The sequence below is a fragment of the Panicum virgatum genome, chromosome 6N (genome assembly GCF_016808335.1).
Source record: "Panicum virgatum strain AP13 chromosome 6N, P.virgatum_v5, whole genome shotgun sequence".
Taxonomy (NCBI): domain Eukaryota; kingdom Viridiplantae; phylum Streptophyta; class Magnoliopsida; order Poales; family Poaceae; genus Panicum; species Panicum virgatum.
The window spans coordinates 43,807,968-43,832,243 of NC_053150.1; the positions used below are offsets into that span (position 1 = coordinate 43,807,968).

The 24,276-nt window shown below is 50.9% G+C and overlaps 2 protein-coding genes and 2 pseudogenes across 2 annotated transcripts; 3 read left to right on the forward strand and 1 right to left on the reverse strand.

The window, feature by feature from the left end:
• Positions 1–2,332: 2,332 nt before the first annotated feature.
• Positions 2,333–7,113, forward strand: LOC120677435 (annotated as a pseudogene).
• A 516-nt stretch (positions 7,114–7,629) lies between these two features.
• Positions 7,630–10,370, reverse strand: LOC120680094 (F-box protein At1g10780-like). Its single transcript, XM_039961728.1, has 3 exons — positions 8,577–10,370; positions 8,207–8,487; positions 7,630–8,121 (listed from the first exon to the last, which is right to left on the reverse strand). The coding sequence occupies exons 1-3, from the start codon at positions 9,349–9,351 to the stop codon at positions 7,885–7,887; spliced, it is 1,293 nt and encodes a 430-aa protein (XP_039817662.1). The 5' UTR covers positions 9,352–10,370; the 3' UTR covers positions 7,630–7,884.
• LOC120678194 (WW domain-binding protein 11-like) lies at positions 10,026–10,768 on the forward strand. The gene is made up of 2 exons (XM_039959345.1): positions 10,026–10,200; positions 10,377–10,768. Exons 1-2 carry the CDS (start codon positions 10,026–10,028, stop codon positions 10,766–10,768), a joined length of 567 nt encoding a protein of 188 aa, XP_039815279.1.
• Positions 10,769–11,665: 897 nt separating this feature from the next.
• LOC120677252 lies at positions 11,666–14,263 on the forward strand (annotated as a pseudogene).
• Positions 14,264–24,276: the final 10,013 nt, after the last annotated feature.

Below are 24,276 nucleotides of genomic sequence, written 5' to 3' on the forward strand. Positions count from 1 at the left end.
TCATCTTCAGTCTTCACTGTGGCAAGTCCAATAAATCAACATACAGGGAGAATGATCAAAATCTGCGTCAGAATAGTTATCACATTGCGTCACAAACATGCATAAATACCCTATTCAACACAAGAAGACACTGCAGAGCACCAGCAACACCAGTCCAGCAAGGCAACCCTAATGGCATGTATGAGTCTTGTTCGACTCTTTCTCCTTAAATATAATGATGCGCAGCTCTCCTGTGTGTATGAGAAAAAAAAAAGGCAAGATAGACCATTGTCTGTCAAAGCCTCTCGCACCAACAAACCAACTGCTCCAGCTGTGTAGGCAGAGGAAACAACATTGCCACGAGGAGACCAAAGTTTCACTCTGGGTATTAATGATCATATGATGCTGAAAAAAAAATGCAGTATCACTATAAATTGTCCATTGGAATAGTTTAGCAGAAGTAGTCATTAAGCCTAGCATAGTTGGTAGTGGATGGATTGCTGAAACCATCTGAGTTTGGGTCCTTTCTGATGCGAATGTAGGTGCCTATTTATGCTTTAAAATTAGTAAGAGTGTTCTGCCACTTCTAGGTGTGTTTCATTATTTTTAAAATTAGTAAGAGTGTTCTGCCACTTCTATAAATCTTCAGGGTATTAACTTCCCTGCCACTGGCAAACTGCAAAAATGTATGCAGGGATTTACATGGTATAGAAATCTGCAGCAACTAAAACTATATAGCAAGGTAGGAAAATGCTAGCTATCCTTGAAAAGCATTACCCTTCGACTTGCTTTATGCAGCATCATTTGTGATTCAGTGTGCGTGTAAGAATGAAAAGAGCTAAAAAATTATCATCTCAATAGCCCGCAAATTGTGGCTTGCAAGAATGTCATCGTGATGTCGTCTTCATAAACTACAACAACTGAAAATATGAACCAGTCAGAAACCGGGGTACTGTTTCAGGACATATTTTTCAACCAATTTGGCTCCACCCCAAAGTTTTATGACTATTTCCTTGTCGAAGCATCGTGCTAAGGTTAGCGGACAAATCAAGTGAGCTAAACCGCTAGAGGCAGTGTCCTCCCAATGGTCACTTGTCATGTGGGGCATCCAGTACCGACGTCGTCCGCGCGTCCAGGAGCAGCCACCGCCAGCGCCGGGTGGCTAGGCGTGGATTTAAGCATGCTGGCATGCAGATCGACATGCAAGGATTGCTAGAATTAAGGAGTTTGTTTCCTTTTGTTAGCAGGCCACGGGCCTATATAATTCATGTAATCGGCACTCTTTGGATTAGGCAATGAACACCTATCTCCTATCTCTCTCTCTACTCTTAATCTCATCTCCTTCACCATTGAGCAGTTAGGCAAAAACCCTAGCGATCCTACCCGCCGAGACTACGAACTACGTAGTCGAGGTCCTGCTGTCTTGGGCGCTGAGGTCCTTGACAACACTGATAGACCTGATTCAAAAATGCATGCAAACATGTCATCCCAGAAGCAGAATAGAAAAATAAAATCTAAAGACCCAAAATAAAATGGACCTTTATTTAGCTTGACTCTTAAGATCTGTTTTATAGTATTTGTAAGTGATAAGGAAGACAGATCACAGAATGGTGACAAACTTAAATAGAATTCAATCAAATGATCACGGCCAGTTAACTATATCTTTTTTCTCGAATATGTAGGAGATCTACATATCATTGTATTAAGAGAGCAGAAATGCCAAAAGCCCCAAATAACCAGGTACAATGACCAAACAAATCTAAAGCACCTTCTACTGCGACGAATCAATGCTTTGATAGCAACCATCAAGGCCTATAATTAAGAAAAAGACCCGATTCTGATCACCCACGGTTTAACACGGAATCAATTAACAATTAACAATACCAGGTTAAGAGGAATCACGTAAAATCATCTCTTAGAATCAATGCGCATCTGAATTTTTATGTATGCTGATGTGAGACTGAAACTTACATCTTTCCTCTTAATACAAAGATACGCAGCTCTCTTGCATGTTCGAGAAAAGAAAAAGAGAGACTGAAACTTATTACATAACAAAGATACAAAAGAAACAACAGATCAGCAGCTGAAAAGAAAAGATATGCAAGTTCGTAACTACTGACAATGAAACTGTTAATACAGCTAGACATGTAAATCAAATGGTTTTATTCTTGTTTGATGAAAAGAAAGCATCTTATGAAAAAATAATTGATCGAAATGACTTGATATCACCAAAACAAAATATCTGTCTAGGTCCACCATATCCTATAAGCTACATTCAATAGTTTGATTGATTGATTATAAGACTTAGGTGACCAAACAAGACCCAAGATGCAGGGAATGTCAATATTTGACTTCGTACAATAGTACAAAAACTTTTGGGCATCTGCAGAGCTGAGGCATGTCTGCACGTCTAGTAGCCTTATCCACGCTTCATAGCGAATCATAAAGCTATCCAGCTAATGAATTCATGTAATACGGCTCGCAAAGATGCACTGAAGGTGAGTATATTACGTTCCAGATCCACAAAAAACTGCATCTTCTGCAAGCACACTTTGCTTTGGGGATCTTCTGCAAGCACAGCCGGGACCTTAGGATTGCCCCAACCCATTAAGGATGGAAAACTCACCAGGGAGCCAAGGGAGGAAGGACACCTCTGACGGTCAGACCTGCACGGCGGTGCAGACGACGGCGAGCCGGCGACACAGGGTGGACCCAAAACCACCAACCCGCGCCCAAGACGTCGCCGGAGACGACCGGGGCCGCGATTCCCCGCAAGAACGCAAGGTTATCCAAGGCCACCGGCCGCCGCCGCCATGTGCACCCCAACTGCTCGACCAAATGATTGAGCAAGCCCGCATAGTTGTCTTTCCGCTGGGTTTTCTGCGTGTCGCCGGGTAAGAGGCGGTAGGCGAACAGCAGCGGATTGCAGCTCCGATGTGTTCTTCGATCTTTCATTCAAAAAAAATTTGTGTTCTTTGATGGTTTTCTTACACCCTTCCATAGCTTCGTATTTACGTACACACAATCCCGTACAAAAACACAGTAAGAAATGTGTGACAGGTGTGACAGAACCGCCAAATTAAAACTCTAATTAAGCATAATGGCCATCATTAGAACACATCGGGCTCATTAGCTTAACGGCTTAATTTGGCGATCCTTTCTCAACCCACGTCCCGATCGAAACATCACCGATAGTTCCACACGAAGGTGGACGCAGATGGTACAAGCACGACACATATTTGAAAATACACCAAATATACATAAGACTTTACCTTAAGTTTTACAAACCAAGGTTGAATAATACATAATTTACAAATTTTGCATTACTGAAATCCGGATTTATCTAGAGGAAAGGGCCTACAACTACTAAAAGTGTGCCCTAGGGAGATCCCTAACTAAACATCTGGCTCCACAACCTCCCATCCCTCAGCGTCCCGGCGGATGAACTTGGCGCAGCAAGGGCAGAAGTCTACGTCTGCGTGTCCTGAAATAATGTTGGCAACAAACCCTGAGTATTCTAATACTCAGCAAGGCTTACCCGACCAGTGGGTATAACTTAGCCCACATAACTAGACATGAAAAGCTTTTGGCTGGTGGTTATTTTACAGAAATAGCAACTGGAGGTGTATCCTTACTTTCAATGTTTTAGCTGCATATTCTATATAGATAGATTCCCACTAATGTTTGCCTATCTACACACGCATGTGAAGCACCCAATTTAAGATTCAGAATAGTATCTATTTTTCATATCTCTACCATCCTAACTCATTTGCTACGAGGTGACAAAGAGATCAAGGCCCTCATATCCGCGAGACACGGCGAATCGATCCGATTTAACCTTGCAAGGTGGACCTAACCAACACGGCACGTATAAGCCCCGTCGGACCACACGCACCAACCCTTCCCCTCCCCGCCTCGAACTACAGGACCGTCCCACCATCATATGGTCAGCCGAGCTCAACATGAGACCACCAAAAATAATACATGCATTCCCATTTCTCTGCGACTACTCGACTACCCCAGGAGGTGAGATGGAGTCCTGTACTTTCAAAGCAAGGCGGTACTAGGCTTACCGGTTTCGACTACCTCCTACTCCCGGCATGCGGTTAGTACAATTCAATCCCCGATCAGCACTGCCACAACAACTGGTCCTTAAACGACACAGACGGGGCTAAGGCACCCAGAAACCCTGTCCTGCTGCCATCCCTAAACATTCTCATCATTCCCCGTCCGGTCTCAATTTCCATATCAAAAATCAATAACTCATGTATTGAAATATGAATATATATATATATATATATATATATATATATATATATATCTTATATCTCGCGAGTAACCGGAAATTACTCGACTTCTAACATCCTATGTCTCGCGAGTGACAAGAGATCACTCGTCTTCTATCGGGAACCATTAAGCATAGCACTGCTATCGTCCTATACATACTAGGATAACTCAGGGGAACCTAAGGATCATGCAACTAGGGTTCCAACCAATTCCTGAATCTACTGCACAAGTATTAGAAACATAAGTAGGTGTCATAAATTTAAAAGTAATGGGACATGCACCGGGGCTTGCCTTGCGCCTGCTGCTCAACACTAGGGTCAGACGGGCCTTGGGCCGGGTGCTCACACCTCTCCTCCTGGGCTTGCGCCGGCTGCTCCTGCGGTGCCGCAATCACCTCAAATACGGTGCCCTCGGCTGCAGATGCTACACGTATGCATATGAAATAAATGAGTGCAGCTCAAAGATGTAACTACTTACTTTAACTGAAATACCCTGCGGACTGTCCGCTACCAAGTTTCGGACCGTCCGCCGTATTATCCTATCGACCCCCAGAACTAAGTACCTCTCTGGACAAACTTCAGCCTAAACGGCGGACTGTCCGCTCCCCCTTAGCGGACCGTCCGCAACACTCCTACCCAACCCCCCCCCCCCCCCCCCGAGGCAACAACGCCTCTGGAACAAATTCCAATCCTCCCAGCGGACCGTCCGGCCACCCTTGGCGGACCGTCCGCAGTTCACGTAACCCATTCACCAGAGACGGCAACGTCTCCGGGCAAACTCCTAGTCTCTACTGCGGACTGTCCGCGCCCAAGTGGCGGACCGTCCGCAGTTCACTCCTGCGAACTTCCAGAGACGACATCGTCTCTGGACAAACCTCAAGCTTCAACGGCGGACCGTCCGCTCCCCTATAGCGGATTGCCCGCAACAAAGTATTGCTAAACTACCGGAGACGACATCGTCTCTGGACAAAACTTAACTTGGCCTGCGGACTGTCCGCGCCTCCCAGACGGACCGTCCGCGACCTCTATCTTTGACACCGCGCACCAGGCGGCAGCGAGCGCGGCGGTGGCCGTTCACCCGCGCCGGCGACACACCACGGAAGGGGAAAGAGACCGGAGAGCGCAAGGAACTCACCACGAATCCATTCCCGCAGTCGGTTCGAGCGGAGGACGACCGGAGAGGTGGATCGATGGTGGAGCAAAGCTTCGAGCAACTCCAATGGCGTCCGGCGATGGTAGGGAAAGATTCCGGCCGTGAGGAGCCAGTCTAGAGGTTTGGGAAGGTGGAGGGGGTGCCGAGAAAGGTTTCCGCACGAGGAATCGAGGTTCGGTGGACGGAGGAGGGAGATCGAAGGAAGGGGGCGACAATGGCACGGGAGCTCGAGCTCCGCTCGGCTCTGGATGAAGTGAGGAGGAAGAGAGAAATGACAAGTGAGTCCCACACCCATCCAGATAAGTATCTGGGCGATGCCTGGCGGACTGTCCGCCGTCCCCTCGCGGACTGTCCGCGAGGCGGGTGTTACAACAGGCTTCTAACAACATTTCACATATTTTTATCCCATTTGAATTTGCAACTTAAATTATTTGGATTTGAATTCGATATGGTTACATGTCGTTCGTTTGTGCGTGTGTGCTGGAAACGAGAAAATGGGGCGCTTGCATTGTATGGGCGCTACAGACTTGACCTGTCCCTAGTCCCGGCTTCCTCGGCAACTTCAGATCCGACAGAGACGTGAAACGAGAAGAAACATGTCCGGCCATGAACATTTGACGCAGCCTCAGCTGGTGGCGGCAGCACCGTGGTGCCAGCGATGGGGCGAGGCGGAGCAGGCGCGGCAGCGGCGGCGTTCACGCTGTGGTGGCTTACAGGGTGCGCCGGGGCCGTGTGGCTGGAGCTGTCGACGACGGCGACCAAGCGCCTGTCCGAGGAGATCCAGTCGAACGTCGTCGTCATGGCCGACTACTCCATCCTCTTCGAGGAGCACCCCGTCCGCTCCACGGTCTCCGCCAAGGTGCAACGCGCAGCCGGGAATCGAAGCTCGACTGGGGGAAAAAAAGAATCGTTTGAGATTCTTCCCGGATTGGATTCTATGTCCTGCAGGTGACGCCGCCTTACGGAGAGACACCCTGCACCACGCCGAGAAGGTCAGCCATGGCCAGTTCGCCTTCACCACGGCGGAATCCGGGATCTACCTCGCGTGCTTCTGGGCGGGGACTTTGGAGAAGGGAATGGTGATCAGCCTCAACCTTGACTGGAGGATCGGGATAGCGGCGAAGGATTGGGACTCCATTGCTAAGAAAGAAAAGATTGATGTGAGCACAGTGGCAGCAAGAATTTCATACCCTTTGCTGATAAGATGATTCTTATCCTTCGATTCTTTTTTTTTTCTTGGACAGGGAGTGGCACTAGAGCTTGTCGAACTAGAAGCAACTGCTCGAGCAATCCATGGAAACATGCTATACCTTATAGTAAAGTAAGTAAACTTTAGTTTTCTTTTCTATACAACATCAGTGACCATCTGAATGACAAGTTGGTTCTGGATGCAGAGAAGCAAACATGCGAAACTTGGGCGAGTGGACACAGGTTAAGATCACATGGCTCAGCCTCTTGTCCCTTGCTGTCTGTATCACAGTCTCAGTTTTGCAAGTGTGGCATCTCAAACAGTTCTTCCGAAAGAAGAAACTCATCTAGATAAAGCTTCTACCGTAGTTGGAGGAAACAAGCTTACAGGCTTGAGATATCTGGGATTGTTGCTAGAATCTGAACCAATTCTGGGATTATAATTGATTGTGTGGGTTTAAGAGGTTTGTTATTTTAGTTATATAATCTGTGCGCGTGCATGTGTAACCCTTCTGATTGATGGTATCACTTTTCCTTTGATGCTAATTACTTATCATCTGGTTCCAAATATCCAAAACATGATCTTTGGTGCCAGCATATACAGATATACTAGTCATTCCAAGGGTCCATTTAGTAGGACTGAAATTAGTTTAGATGGCTTGGTACATTCTTCAGTAGTGTTGTGCATGTGCAACCACCAACTTGGGGGTGCTAATTTGGATCCTAAGACACTCTTTTCATTGATGTGCCACACTACTGATAATCAATTCCTACTGCAAATTGTATGAATGAACTGGAATCATTCTTCATATTGCAATTCCATTCAATTGATGAGGCCAATCAGCTATCAAATGCAAACTACAATTCTCAGCAGAAGTTGTTATCTTATCAAACACTACAAAAGTTTGGCAGGTACTTAATCAATCATTTGTTGTACAAGTTCTGGTAGCTATTAGAGCCCAATGACTATTGAAATCAACCATATATACCCGTATGCAACCTGGCTCTAATCAATGAATCGAATGTGCAAAGCAATGACGTTTATTGCATTTCAGGAAACAAAGAACAGTGCATTTTGCAAGTACAAAACTTGCACTATTGAAAAATTGAACCAAATGATCTCCAGACATGCTGAAGCCCAGACACATTGGAGGTCAGATGAACAACAAATATCACCATGAATTATTGAAATAAATCGTCCTAAACAAACAGCATTGAGTTAAATTGCCTCAATTCAGCAGCAACTCACTTCAAGAAAGGCACAATGCAGCACCTCTTCTACTCTATGCACACTCTCCCGCTATTCATGCGAGTGAACTTGCAAATCTCCTCAAAGAAATCATCAGCAGAGTCATGGCAATTCTTCATCTGCGAGATCCTAATGGTCATCCTCCGTAGCCTCGGGCTGTACCTGACTAGGGACTCGAGGGTGCTCAGCTTCTGCTCGGCATTCAGAGGTGACCGCACGGTGACCAGGACCTGCTCCAAGCAAGGTATCACGAACCTTGAATCCAACTGCATTGACAGGGAAGAATTAGGCACGCCATACACCAACCAGAAGTGGAATAATGCAGTATAGAAGAGGTATGACAGTGCTCACATTCTTCAAGCTGTTCTTCTGGCACAGCGCAGCAAACATGGCGCCGTGGATCTCGAACTTGCAAAGCTTCGGGTAGCTGTTGAAGAATTCGACGAGATCGATCTCCGGGAACGGCTGGAGGGTGTCAAAATCGCCGCAGAACTCAACCTTCATCACCAGGTGCTTCACCTCGGTCGCGCACTGCAGGACCGAGCTGATGGCGCCCCAGCTCCACTGGACGCCGCGCAGCGAGAGCTGGACCAACTCCGGGAGCTTCCCCATCTCGACATGATACAAACTCCCTGAAACATTCCACGAGGCAACATCAGGCAATGCGAAACGGACCAAATCTGTTGTGCAGGGGAACGCGAAAGGGCTTTCCGCCGCGTACCGGTGGTCTTGGAGATTGTGAGGTGTTTGAGGCGGTCGCCGCCTTGCAGCGAGATCCAGCAGAATCCCTGGACCTCGAGGGACACGACGCGGGGCGCGGCGAGCCTGAGGGAGCAGTTCCCGGCGCCGACAAAGTCGAGGCGGCAGCGCTCGAGCAGGGGGAGCGAGATGGCCGCCTCGCCAGCGCACTCGCAGCCCAGCAGCGCGAGGTCGGTGAGGTTGGGGCAGGCGGCGAGGACGCCGTTGACCGCGGCCTCCCCGAGCACGGCGCCGACCATCTCCAGCACCCGGAGCCGCTCCATCCGGCCCCACGCGGGCGGGGCCGCCATCGTGGGCCCCCAGAGCCGGAGCTCCTCGAGGCCCTCGGCGACGCCGACGCAGTCCAGGTGGTGGCCCGACTTGTCGGCGGCGGAGTCCACCCGCAGCTCGAGGACGCGCAGCGTGGCGGCCCGCGCCGCGAGCCAGCGCGGGAGCAGCGACGCGGAGAAGGGGCAGTAGACGACGAGCTCCTCGAGGCGCGCGGCGGCGGCGACCATTCGGCCGATGGTGTCGTCGGCCGCGGCGACGGCGGCCGCCCCGCCGCCGCCCGCCGCGGCGGCCTCGAAGGCGCCCCGCGGGAAGTAGAGCGACGGGAGGTAGGGCACGCAGCCGCGCCAGCAGCGGGCGACGGCGGCGCAGGCCGCCACGTCGCGGGCGCTGCTGAGCTGCGAGAGGATGTGCTGCACGACGCCGTCCGGGAGCGCGTCCATCCCGCCGCCGGCCTCGTCGCTCGCCATCGGCGGGTCGCTGCCGTGCCGCCTGCCGGCGGGCGCCCGGGATGGGGAATTGGAAGGGGCGAGGAGGGGTGGGGAGGAGCCTGCGCGATTCGTGTGAGGCCGGAACGGAGGAGAGGGTTCGAAATTTAAGAAGGGGGGAGGGAGGAGACGCGGCCGCGCGGCGTGGAAGGATTTTGGATTTCGAAATCCGGCCGTTCGGAAGGGATTCGGGGGAATTTCGTGGCCTGCTCCGGGGGCGTTCGAAATTTGAGACCTTTGGAATGGTGGGTGGTTTTCGAGTTGGCGATTGCCGCTTGGCGGCGCGGGGCGCGTGGGGTCATTCGTTTCTCGCAGCGCGGCTGGGTGGGGTTGGTGGGCGAGACGCGAGAGAGGCGGGCGGGAGCGCAAGTTTTTCCCCGCCCCTAGCTAGATTGGATTTATTCGTGGGCCGACGCAGAAGCGATTTGACCTGGTATGGGCTTGGTCTAGATGGGCTTGATCTTCTTCTCTTTTTTTTTTTGAACAAAGATCTTCTTCTTTTGTTCGGATTTTTTAAAAAAAAGATAGTGGACCGCATGAGTCTGTAGATGGGCCAAGCCCCTGATTTCTCGCATACTTGGTTTCCAACAATTTGCCACGTTGCACAAGATGAAAAAAGGAGCGAGGATTTTATCAAAAAAAAAAGGTGCGAGGAAATGGACATGGACGTGAGTGAATTCAGGGAGCGCCAAGCCGCCAACACACTGTTCTCCAAATATGCAGAATTCACTAGCTCAGTGCAAACAGAAGGATTTATGAACAAAGCTCCGTCTGCCATTCCAGCAATCAGGCCACCAATCACTCCATCTCAAGGAGTCGGCTTGTTACGAGGTAAGAACTCAGACAAATCTTATGCCTCTATTCAACTGGCTATGGCTGGTGACTGGTGCTGATTTATTATGAGAGAAAAATAATGTTAGCTGGCTAGTTGCTAGTGACTGGTGCTGATTTGGTACAAGAGAAAAACACTGCTGCTTGGTTGGCTAACACAGTACTCTGAAAATCAGCATACAGGGAGGAGATGCGCCGCACTCGCAGGGGCCCGCCGCTGCCGCCGCCCGACCGCGTGCCGGCCTCTGCCCCGCCGCGCACTACCATTGCGCCGGCCATCGAGCCCCGTGCGCTCCACCACCGGAAGCCGCGCCGCGCTGCCGGGAGGAGGAAGGCGCCTCCGCAGCGGACGCCGCAGTTCCCTGCTCCTCCTCCTCGCCCTCCCTCCTGCGCCTCCGCCACCGGCCTGCCTCGCCTCACTGCTCCGCGCGCGACACCACCGGCCCGCCCCGCCTCGCAGCTCCGCGTGTGCAGGGAACCGCCCGCCGGCGCGAGGAGGGCCGCCAGCGGGGAGGAGGGTGCCTGGGAATCCGCCGATGGCCGTGGGCAAGCTGCGCCGCCCGGCTGACTGGGCGCCGGCCGCCATGGCGAGCGCGCGCGACGAAGCTGGCCATGGCGGTCGCGCACCGTGGCCAGCACGGCTCGGCTCGTCCCCGTCGGCGCCATGCCACCACGGCCGAGCTCCGCCGCTAGGAGCCGCGCGCCGGAGAGGGAGGTGAGGAGCATGGGCAGCGGCAGTGGCGAGCTCGGCTGTGGGCGGAGGCCCGCTTGCCGGCGGGGGAGAAACAGGGAAGGAGAGAGATGTGGGGAGAGGGGGTGGGAGATAAAGTTAGGATGGGTCTACTTGTCAGTGACTATAGAATGGATGTGTAAAGTTGATTTGGGTATAAAATATAGATGACTAAGATATAAAGGATAAGATATAAAATATAGATGACTAAGATATAGAGTACGACGGGTGCTGGAGAAATTGAGATAGAGAAAAAAAATCTCGATGACCAGAATAAAATATTCTATTTAAAAAATTGATATAGAGGGTCACGATTGCAGACAGTCTGAGCCACCTGCCCAGCTGTCTGTCCACCTAGTATCTTGACCACAGAGCTGGCGGCCGTCCCCGCCGGTGGAGTGGAGCGACCGCGGCGGAACCGTGCACGCGAGCGGAGTTCCCCCGCCACCCGACACGGGCAGGAGGACGCTTGCACAAGGTAAGGCGCCACCGCCAACCTGCACACGTCCGGACGTCCCGTCCAACGGATGGGACCCGTCCGGCGGTGCGCCGCGCGGCCGCATCCCCGCGCCGCAACGGGCGAAATGCTTTCGCAGCTGACGACGAGACGAGACGACACGAGTCGCGGCGAGGGGCGCCTCGCGAAACCGAAACCACTGGTCGCTCGCCTCGCCGCGCGGGGCGGTTCGCGCTGCCAGCGAGGACTGGCCGGGGAGGATCATCGAGTTGAGTGAGCCCGCCAAGGAAGCTGCCCACCGCCACCACGGCCGGTGGGTATATATAAGAGGCACCTCGCCGGCCCCGCTTCCCCTCTTCTGCCTCCCCCTCCACTTCCAAACCGATCCGTCTCCGCGTGGACCCATCTCGCCTCGGACGGTAGGAAGCCGAAGCAGCCCGACGGGAGAGGAGAGCAAAGCGAGCGCGGGTTTGGCGGCAGCAGGAGTGCAGCTCACACGGCGGCGAGACGGCGGGGAGGGATGGACGGGCACGGCAGCGGCGGCGGGGCCGGGGCGGGCGGTAAGCTGACGCGGACCCGTCGTCGCTGCTCCGCTTGCCGACCGTCTGGGCCAGCCCCGGCGCTACGTCGTTCCAAGCGGCGCTCGATGACCCAGAGCCAGACGACAAGAAGGCGCAGCCGCAGCCGCCGCCGCTCGCCAGCAAGCCCCGTGCGCTGCTCCGCCCCGCCCCGCCCCGGCCCAGCCCGCGCTCCTCCTCCTCCCGCCCCTCGCACTCGCCGCGCTGCTCCTGGGCGGCGGCGTGGGCCACCACCTCGCTCTCCTTGCAGCCGCGGCGGGGCCCGCGTTCGCCGCCGCCGCGGCCGTCGCGCGGCTCCGCGCCGGCGGCACCCGAGCGCGGGGCCTCCCCGGCGCGCCAGCTCGCGGCCTCCGTGCGGTGGTTCATCGGCGAGGGGGAGTGCGGGGAGCAGCAGCGGGGGCCGAGGAAGGGGAGGCGCGCGGAGGCACGGGAGGGCGTGGAGTTCTACAGCAACGGGGACCGCTACTAGGGGGAGTTCCACGGCGGGCGGTGCAGCGGCAGCGGCGTGAACGGCTTCTTGGGGAAGGGCAAGTACGAGGGCGACTGGGTGGGCGGCAGGTACGACGGCTTCGGCGTCGAGAGCTGGGCGCGTGGCAGCCGGTATCGCGGCCAGTACAGGCAGGGACATGGCGTCTACCGGTTCCACAGCGGCGACTGCTACTCGGGCGAGTGGGCCGGCGGCCAGAGCCACGGCATCGGCGCCCAGACCTGCTCCGACGGCAGTTCCTACGCCGGCGAGTTCAGGGGAGGGGCGGCGTCAAGCACGGCCTCGACTCCCACCATTTCAGGTAAGAAGAATCGCAGTGGATTGAGATTGACCCCATCTTTTGGTGCCCAATCAAGAATCAACAACATTGCATTCTTGCCAACTGTTCCATTACTAGTGCTACTATTTACCGTCAACGAAAACCTCTGCAGGAATGGTGATCGGTATGCGGGGGAGTACTTTGCAGACAAGATCCACGGTTTCGGTGTCTACACCTTTGCCAATGGCCACAGTTATGAGGGCTCTTGGCACGAAGGGAAGAAGCAGGGTTTGGGATGTTCGCATTTCGGAATGGTGATGAGCGAGCGGGGGAGTGGGATTCTGGAATCTCAAGAATTCGATGCCTCTGTCAGACCCGGCTGTTCAGCGCGCCCTACAGGTACCCAACAATTCCCCAACTACATACACAGCCAATTGATATGTTTATGTGATGGGATTCAGGAATTCTGACTGTTCCATTGCGCAATTAGGCCGCAGACTGCGCCGTTCACCTCCCAAGAGTGGATGAGCAGGTGAACAAGGCCGTCATGGCTGCAAAAAGAGCAGCAACTGTTGAGATTATGATCTATAAAGCTTAAACAGTGAACTCATTAAATGATCTACAGTAAAATAATTAATGAAAAGCTAAAGAAGATAAGGGAACGGGATGGAAACATCCTGTGCCGCCTTGATCAGGGGCGGCAACCGACATAGGCATGTCGGTTCCCTCCGGTGTGCAACTGGCCTATATAAAGGGGGCAGAAACCCCGTTAAAAAGGTGCTGATCACCTTCGCGTTGCCAACACCGGGGTTTTGTGACCGGCTCAAACACACACACATACACAAAGGAAAGAAGAACAGAGCAAGAAGAGGAAAGACGGAAGCTCAAGAGTAAAGCTACTAAACCGAGCTCCCTGTTTGTGGTTCAAATCTTAGTCTAGTGATCCTATACTTCTAACAGCAACAGCTGCCCGAGTGGCTGCCATCAAGGCAGTGTAGAACAGAATCGATGGCAAGCTCTGTTTCATCGACATGTGAAGTGTGTTGAATCAAGAATTGTGCCTTTTTCACTTGTAAACTGTACATTAGCGTAGCGAAGAGCGGCAATAACCAATTTATTGAGGTTCACGACTGGAGCAGCACAACTACTTGCTCCATGTTGGAGAGATCAGTAAGATCGGCAGCCACCAAAGGGCTGAGCTGCTGTTGTCAACATCGTCGAGAGGTTGGCATCGTGCTAGATTCTGAGAGCAAAGGTGACCGTCTTCGACATCCTCCTTGTGCATGCTGCTGTAAAATGTAAACTGTAGATAGTTCCATCCACGCGTATCAATGGCGGGGGAGGTGATCTGTCAGTCAGTGGCTCTCTGTTGTACATGTACTGTGCTGTCTTCCTCGGATCAAATGCTCCGATGACAATTCTTGCCGGTTTGAACTTGTGGCGCCATGTTCATGGATTCTCCATTTGTAATAGTACTTAGATGATGCATTGATGCACATGGGTGACTGTAATCTCTTGTGGCTCTGCAACATGGAGACGTCTTGCTGCTATATCTTAACAGCCTCTGATCCATTGATCCATCCCCTGCAATCCTGCATCTGGGCTCCCTACATCATTTTTGTTAAGATCAGTGCTGTTTGTGGCATCTTTGGGTCCACTTCCTGCTCCAAGTCCTAGCTACAAATTTCATTGCGTCCGGGAAGCTTGAATAAATGAAACCTACAAGTGTTGAGGTAACAAATGCTTTGCTGTACACTGGGTCCAGTCCTAGCTACAAATTTCATTGCGTCCGGGAAGCAAGTGCATACATGTGAAGTTCAAAACCAATCGTTCTATTGCACTACCTGAGGAGCCATCTGATTGTTGCCTCATACTGACAGTGATAGATCAGAAATCTCAATAATCTTGTCTGCATCATCTGGATGCTAAGGCTGTGTTTAGTTCAAGAACAAGTTTGGGTTTTGGTACGGTAGTACATTTCATTGTTATTTGACAATCAATGTCCAATCATGGACTAATTAGTCTTAAAAGATTCATCTCGTATGAAACAGTTAAACTGTGTAATTAATTATTTTTCTCAATTGCATTTAATGCTCCATGTATGTGTGCGAAGATTCGATGTGATGAGTACTGTGGGAAATTTTTTGGGAACTAAACATGGCCTTACTCATCTACTTCCTGTCTCCCTGAGCAGGCTCGTTCGTAGCAGCAACATGTTAAATTGGGTGCCAAATGCAGATAAAGCCTGACATGTAAAATGTTTAGCATCAGAGATGTCCATGCTGGTCTTTAAAAAAAAGGTGAGATTAATGGCTCAGAAGCTTTTTGCAGACTTTGGCACTTGAACTTCAAGATCATGCCTCGAAATCAAAATCGCAAGAATTTTTGAACTCAAGTATTTCTTTTTTTCTGGAGTCATCTTCCTATCAACATCTGCAGCACCCTAGAGACAGACCTGTGATGGAATTGTCCGTTCATGCTGAATGCGGATAGATTTTACATTGTGGAACTAATCTTCTGCTGCCTGCTCTGACCTTATCACAGCACACCCATCAGGCCACATAGTACATGCCGTATGCTCCTGATAATAGGAGCACATACTTGTTTTCCTTTGACTAGAACCCGTAAGCACGCTTCCCTTTCCTTGAATTTCAGCTGCCTTTGTGTGACGGAACCGCCAAATTAAACTCTAATTAAGCGTAATGACCGTCATTTGAACACATCGGGCGCATTAGCTTAACGGCTTAATTTGGTGATCCTTTCTCAACCCACGGTCCGATCGAAACACCGATAGTCCCACGCGAAGGTGGGCGCAGATGGTACAAACACGATATACATTTAAAAATACAACAACATACACAAGACTCAATCGTAAGTTTTACGAACCACGTTTACAACATACATTAGTTTACAAATTTTACATTGCTGAAACTAAGGTTCGAACAGAGGTAAAAGTCTACGACTACCACACTTGTACGCCGAGGCGACCCCTAACTAAGTGTCTGGCTCCACAACCTCCCATCCCTCTGCATCCCGACGGATGAACTTAACGCAGTAGGGATAGAAGTCTACGCCTGCGTGTCCTGAAATGATGTTTCAACAGAAGCCCTGAGCAACTAATACTCCGCAAGACTTACCCGACTATTGGATATACTTAGCCCACATATCTAGACATGCAAAGTTTTTGGCTGGTGGTTTATTTTGCAGAAAAACATCTAAAAGTGGATCCTTATTTTCAAGATTTTTGCTCCAGGTTCTATATAGATTAACCATGATCTAATATTTGCATAAACCATCTAGATCAAACAAGGTAGAACATTAAGCACAAATCAAAGTAGAATCAACATATATAATATAATCCATGTTCCATCTCATATTACTACGCTGCGACTCGGTGATCAAGGTGCCCATGTCCGAGAGCGACTGACAGTGAATCGATTCGATTTAACCTTGCAAGGTGGACCTAACCAACACAGCATGCAAAAGCGCGTGGACCGTCCGCGATTCCTATCTTTTGACACCGCGCGCCGCCACCAGTGAGGCCGGCGTGGCGCTGCGGCGCGCCGTTCTCGCCGACGGTGGCCCGACCGACGTTGAGGCTAGCACTACACCATCTACTGGACAAGGCGCACACGGGCATGGGTGATGCACGCGAAGAACTCAAGCCTAACCTAGTCGGCGACGTGCGGCCCATGGCGGTCAAAACGATATCGTCGTGAACGTGCGTGGAAACAACAAGAACGTGGAGGAACGAGGGGAGCATGAGCATTAGCGACTCACTTACAATCGATTTGAGCCCTTGGGCGAAGGAAACGGTGCTCGGACGATGGAGTTCCACGGTGAGGTCGGGTTTGGACCAAACTAAGACCGACGGCCGGGGAATCCGAGATTCCCGGCGAGGTGAGGGTTGTGGATGTGGTTGGAGGGATTGAGGAGGGAGCTAGGAAGGTGGTTGAGCTTTGGGTGCGGTGGATTTGAAATCCATGGAGGGGAGCGCGCGGATTCGGCTGGCGAACGGAAGAGGTTCACGCGCCGTCCATGGCGTCGGAAGGGAGAGGGAGAGTGAATAGAGAGAGAGAGAGAGCGAGAGAAAGGGCGTGGGTGGGTGAAGGGCGGTGCGCGACTTCAATGCCACGCACGGGGATGGCCGGGAAAGAGCTCGAAGGTCGGCACGTGGCGGCGACCGACGAACCACAATCTCGGAGTGGTTGAAACAGAGCCATCGCGGACCGTCCGCCGTCCCCCAGCGAACTGTCCGCTAGGCGCGGTGTTACACTCTGCCACATGGATGTTTCCTCCAACGTCACCACTCCCTACAGTTGTCGCTTGCTTGCACGGCAAGCCGCCACGCTCTGTTCCTCTGTGTCTGCACTTCTTCTACCTGTGTGTAAAAAAGATTTGCCTAGTTTGATTGCCACATGCTGCGTAGAAATTGGAAACTGAAAAGAAGGTCACTGTCGGTGTTTACCGCCAAGCAGGTCACTGTCGGTGTTTATTGCCAAGTCTGCTCAGAGATACCCTTAGCAGTAAGGTTTGTAGGTAAGGATCGACTGCTCTGGAACTTGATGATGCAAGGAACACAAAGATTTAGACAGATTCGGGCCGCGAGTTACGTAATACCCTACGTCCTGTGTGGTTGTTTGTATTAACTCTGGTGGTGATGTGTTTTGAGGGGGTCCCTACCCGCCCTTATATATCCGGGGGGATAGAGTTACATGGAAAGTCCTAGCCGAGTACAGTTGAAGTCCTTCTACAGCACGATCGGGTAGTTTCCTTTGTACGGCAGCTAGTTCTACGCCTATTTGGGTAGTTACAAGAAGGGTAAGGTACATCCATGAGCTATCCCTTACTCTAGAACATTCTATGCCTATAAGCAGTCCCGCTGCCCCGGGGTCTGACAATCACAGGCTAGTGCCAAAGTGGCCTGCACTCCACATCGCGGCTACATGCCTAGTACACTGATTTTTTGGAGCACACATGCCACTGCATAGCACTTTGGCCCATTTTCGACAACTCCTCCTCGATGCGGCGGCGGCTTCCCTTCGATCTGCCCGAGGTCCAAGCCATTCAAATTTCGCAAGAGCCCCCACCTCTCCTCCACCAATAACCGTCTGCATTATCGTCTTCCTCGATGCGTCTCCCCCGAACCCAGCGAATCGCCCCCCTCCCTAACCCTAGCAAATTGCGGCGGCCTCTCCCAACCCTCCCCCGACCCGCCCCACCTGATCGTCAGGTTGGTACGCCACCGCCTCTCACCTCATTCTAGTGTAGTTTCGTTAGCTCTGTTATGCAGCGCTGTCTCTTCTACCTCTGGTTCGAATGCAATGGGGTTTTGATCCATTTATGGATCCTTGCCACGGGAGGGCTTGGTTTCTCGGCAGGATCATCTGTTATGCAGCGCTGTGTCTCCCAACACTAGTAATCTGGTTCGAATGCAGAAGCGATGCGTGGGGGTGGGGGGGGGGGGTTCTCGGCTTTATGGATCCTTGCGCCGAGGGTTTTGGATTCTCGGAAGGAGTTAGGGTTTTACGATTTTGATGCTTGTGTATTTTTAGTATGTTGGAACCGAGGTGGCTCTAATACCCACTATATTGATGACCTACAACTAAAACACACCAATTCACTATAGAGTCAGTTAGCTTTTTCAATTTCTAGCTACTTAGTGCATATGATCCTTTCAACGGTAGATCCGCTTTCTCGCTTTCAGGTGGCAGAGCCTACCAGCAGATGAAGATAGCTTTCGGGAGGTAGATCCTTCCACTACTGGAAAAGAGGCCATAGGCACCGGTTAGTAAGGCGCTTCGGTACCGGTTTTTGAACCGGTACTCGGAAATCGAGACTAAAAGTTGGTAACACCAACCGGTACCTAAGGCTCATCCATAGGCACCGGTTGGTGGTACCACCCGATACCTATGAAGAGCATTAGGTACCGGTTGGTGTTACCAACCGGTACCTAAGGCTCATCCATAGGTTCCGTCCACCCCAAAAGTACCGGTATGAAGATGAACCGGTACCTATGCATCTTCGTACCGGTACTTTTGGGGTGGACCTTTGGCATGTTTTCTAGTTGTGTTCCTATGATGAAGCCTAGACCATTTGTGATTCCTGGTACTTATGTACTAAGTACTTAGAAACTGAGAGACTAACAGTTATAAAACACTTGCTTTATTACAATACAACAGCATTACACAAGAATACACAACACACCCTCTCTTTGTGGCTAACCTAGCACTCACCATTCTCATCTACTATGCTCTTAGATAGATGGCATGGCAAGGAGGGTGTCCTCTATTTATAGGCAAGGCAATTATAGGCCAAGGCAAAACATAGTGTGGTGACATGTGTCCCCCTTCTACAGAATTCCTAAATATTACAAGGTTTACTAATTTATTTATTACTAATTCTAGAGTATTCTATGAAAATATCTTCTTATTTCCTAATGGAGAATATTCTAGAAGGTTGTATTGCATTCTTCCAACATGGCACACTAGGATTTGGATACTTGAGTATTTTTGTCATTTTTCTTGATTCAATCATCTCAAAACACAGGACATGATGGATGAACACGGGAGGGTGTGGTACGAGTGCCCCAAACAAGACTGCGACCTCATTGCGTCCAGCTACTACTATGAGTTCGTGATGCACCACAACCGCAGGTTCCACCCTGGTGAGAACCTCGCGCATTTCTGGACAGTAGCGGTATGTGGCGAGGGTGCGGCGGGCGCTTGGGTAACTTTCCATTTTCATTTCCATCGTCGTCTCCCATTTCCAACAGTGACAAGCGACCGCTGCCGTGGGCTTGGGGAAACAAAAAAAGCAGGCCGCCGCTTGTTCGTTTCTTCACCGGGAAGGGATGACGACGGTGCTGCAGAGTTCAAATAACGTGCGGAATGGCGTATCCAAATTCGGCAGGCGTCAGGTCAGCAGCTGCCGTGACTGACGTGTGATGACCGCCAAGAAGAAATGGGCCCCATTAAATTTGATGGTATTATGTTGTGTTGGGAAACCGAGGTGGCCCTAATACCCACTATGCAGAGACCTACACCTAAGACACACCAACTCATGGTTAGCTTTTCCAATTTCTAGCTACTTAGTGTATAAGGTCTGTTCGACGGCAGAGCCGTCTTCTCGCTTCCGGGTGGCAGAGCCTACCAATAGATGAAAATGAATTCCGGGAGGAAGAGTCTTCCTACGATGAAGCCCAGACCCTTTGTGATCCCGGGTGGTAGAGCCAGTCTACGATAGATCACAACTTATACACTAAGTACTTAGAGACTGGGAGACTACCACTTACAAGAGAACTCAAACATTTATTCACAACTCAACTTGATACAACATGAGATGACACTTACACTCTTTATGTAGCTATAATACCATGGCACCACTACACTACATGGCAATCTTGCCATATCCTACTTGAGATCTCTTGTGCCATGGTATGGCAAGGAGGAGGGGGGCACCCCTATTTATAGGACTTCATGGTTCACATGATGTTGCCATGTGTCCACCTTCTACACTCTTCTACATTTCTAGAGTTCTCTTCATCTTCATTTTATCATACAAATATCTTTCCTTTAGAGAGTTCCGCACTTCACCATTAAGTATGATAACTATTACTCATACCTGCTCTTCACTCTTTTAGAATGTTTCAAGTATGCATTGCATATTTCAACACTCCTTCTCAATGCATACTTGTCTCTAGTGATCGGACCACTGCGCGCCGCTCCTTGCATCTTTTGTGCTCTGCCATTCCGAGCCTTCTTCTTCTCTTGTCCTGGTAACATGATTCGGTCTTCATTCGACTTGTACTTCTCAACCTTTAGTTGGAGCTTCTCTATAGACTTCATGCAAATATGCATCTCCTTTTTCTCCTTTACTCTTCTAGTTGTTTGCCCTATGAATGCTTCCTTGTATGAAGGCAAAATAACCTGAGCTCATGACGTACTCTTTTGACTATATGATCGTAGTCTGTAGTTTGCCGAGTTCCTGACTATACGATATTACTTTCTTAGGAATCATTTTATTACACTTCACAAACTGACACTACAGATCACTTGAGTGCCATCTGGCCTGTTGTTCCTTAGCAGATTTCATGAATTTCATGATAGGCATGGGAAAATAACCGACTGACTAAAAGATTTTGAATAGAAATAGGTCCTTCAGATTTTGATATGAAGAGACAATCACCTGAGCTTGGCATACACCCATATCACAAACGTCTATCCTCCTGTCAGAGTACATCACGCCTTAGTTTGAAAACTGAAACTTGGCTTGCCGAGTGCTGATAGATGGGGATACCGGACTATGATAAGGCCTATGTAGCCTGCCGAATGATAGATGGGGATACCGGACTCGCGCCATCGATCTAGCTGAGGAATGGTGGAGCACCGGTTGATCCATCAATAATATATACTTTTGACCTGGTACTCTAATGGTTCATGTGGATCGATCCACATGCAGACATGCTAGTTAGCTGCGCCAGCAGTCTGAGTGCGCATGTTGCCAGCAGCCGGGTAGCACCAAGCACGTATCAATTTTTGAATGATCCTTCTGAGAAAAAGAAGACTCAAAAGTCCATTGCATTAACAACATACAGTACCTGTTGTACAGACTGTTTTTGTACATAGTGATTATAATTCAAGGTGTTGCTCCCTCCGCATAAATCTCGGACAGAAAATATTAGCACTTCTTGTCTTGTTAGTTTAGATTACTTTTCTAACTGTTAATGAACATTCAGAAAATTGCTAAATCTACATTATTCTTGAGACACATCACAAGATTCAGACAAGTTCCACTGGTCAAAGGGTTATTCCTAGCTAGCAGGTCTCAACGCATAACAAAGATCAAGAGTGTGATGATTCAGAGACAAATAAGAAAAAAAAAATGGAAAAAATCATCTTGACGAACATAGAGTAATATTACAGGTCAGAGAAAAAGCTCACTGAACTATCTCTGTGTATACTTCTTTTCACCTATTTGTTGTACAAGAGCCTCTCAAAGCAATGTACATACTTGATATTTCACATCATCTGGTCAAGATGGGGGAGGAAGGGGCGGTGGAGACTGCAGCAGAGGGGAGAGGGAGACAAGCACGGAGCCACGGACACGACGGCGAACAGTGGAGGAGATGAGCATTGGAGGAAGGAAGATGGCCGGGGAACAGTGGAGGAACGACGGTGTAACATCCGTAAAATTCATCCAAATAAATCGCTCGCCAAAAATTTCATTTCAAAATCTTTTCTGTCGTTGAGCTTAACCCATTTCAAAATCTTTTTCCGTCCGAACTCCCAATCTCCCGAAATTATTTCCCGGCAATCTGCCGTCCCGACACCAGTACCAATCACCGTTCCATCTCCCTTTTCTCCTCGTTCCGCATGCGTCGCTGTCCGACCGGACGCCGTAGCGCACGCGTGGCCGACCGCCGCCGCGAATCGCGCCGACGCCCCTCTCTCTTCTTTTTCTTTTCCTTCTCCCTTTTTTTTTTCCTTTTTTTCCTTTTCTTTTTCTTTTTCCTTCTCCTTCCCTCTCTCCTTTCTCCCACGCGCTGCATGAGCAGAGCAGCTCGGCGCCGCCCCCATCAGCGCCACCACCGGCCACCGCCCCTGCCTACCCAGCCGCACCGCCGTACCCCGCTCGCCCGCCTCGACGACCGAGCTCTCGCGCCCGCTCGCTAGCAGAGCCACGCATGGCGCCCTGCCATTGTCGCCGGCTGCTCCCTGTGCTCCCACGCACGGCACGCGCGGTGCCCTATGCGCCCACGCGCTCCACGCGCACCTGGGATGCCCGGCGCGCCGCTCGACCCTGCCCGAGCCATCTCGTCGTCCTGTACCACCGCCGAGAATCGCGCCGCCGCTCCGCGACACCACACCGGCTCCAAGCGCCATTAATGGTCGCCGAGCTCGTCGGCCAGCCTCCACCGCGCCCCGCCCTTCCCCTCGCCTCCCCCGGCCTATAAATTGGCCCGCTGCACCGCCCGCCACCTCCACGAGCTCACCCGCCACCGCTCGCCCCCTCCCTAGCCCTGCAGTGCCACCACCATAGCCGCCGCCACTCACCTCCGCTGGCCACCGTGGCCACACCCCTTCGCTGCTTCTCCGCCCAAGGTGAGGGCAGGGATAGGATCTCCTCGACCCCCGGCACCTCACTCACCACCACGCGCCCCTCCCCACATCCACAGCACCGCCACCACACACGCCGGAGCCGGCCGTCACCCGCCGCCGTGGCCCGGCCTCCTCGCTCCATCTCTGCTCGGGGTGAGCGGGGGGATGGAATCCCCGCACCTCCCTCTCGCTTTTCCCCCTAGCACCGGCCGCCGCCCTGGGCCACCGGCGAGGGCCACCGCCGGCGCCCTGCCCCCCTCCTCTGTTTCACGGGAGGGAGGAGGAAGAAAGGGTTATTTTGCCCTTAGGCCCCTCCTTTACTTCCTTTTTATTTATGAGTCCTTCCCCTCTCTCTATGTTCTTTTCCAAGGAAGCCCTCCATGTTTCCCCTATTTAGGAAATAACCCTCCCACATAGAATTAATTCTAAATAAACCCCTGCCCATTTCCAGAGTAGCCCGAACATTTTCCAAAATTCTATTTAAGTCCTTTCACTCCCAAGGATAATTACAAAGAAGCCCCTGAACCCCCGTTTAGCGCCTAAACACCTCTTTGACCTATCATTTCATGCGCCAAAGATCCTCGGTTTGCCCCAAAACTTTACCACACCAGTTCTAACATAATTTTGGCCGTACCACTAGAAAACCACCTAAAAATATTACTCCTATCTCTATATCTTAATTTTTCCTGATTCGAGCTCAACGGTAAAACCTTTATTTACTTTTTTTATTGTGTGCTTGTTTGTGTGCGCCGTAGATCACGGTGTGAACGAGAAAGAACCCGTCAACGAGCAGTACCGTGAGCAAGTGTGCGAGGACCAGTACTGCGACCCCGAACCTGAAGGACAGTACCCCGATTAGGACTTCCCGGAAGGCTTTGTGAACGGCAAGTTCAATCTCATCCTTTGATGTATATTTTGTCCCAGTTTTATAAACACAACCTATTGGACTGTTTTACAAAACTGCATATACTTTGATTGCTGAAAACATGGTTGGATAGCCACCCCTTGACTGCTTTGACCATGCCTTGACCACCTAGATTAATGTCTAAATATGATTCATTTTATTTGGATATTAATCGCCGCTAGAACGTTTAGGACCCGATTACTCATTGCACTTCAAATATTAATATAAAATGTTTTCAAAACAAAGAAAGGCGTGAGTATCAAAATGGGGAAAATGGGATTTTTGGAAAATAAACGAAAGACATGCCTAGATGAGATGGATGGTGATTCCTATGTGGGACGCCAAATGGTGTGCTCGTACCTGTGTGGTTGAGCAAGATTGGGAGATATCCATCTTGTCGCAATTAAGGACCGAGTTAATGTGTCATCTTGCCTAATTCAACTATCGTGCAAACCACTCGACCGTTGTATGCGGCAACGGCTTAGCATAAACCCCACTAGTTAGTCTGATAGCCATCAGAAGAGCTGAAGGCAACGGGTGATCCAGGAGAAGGGATAAGAT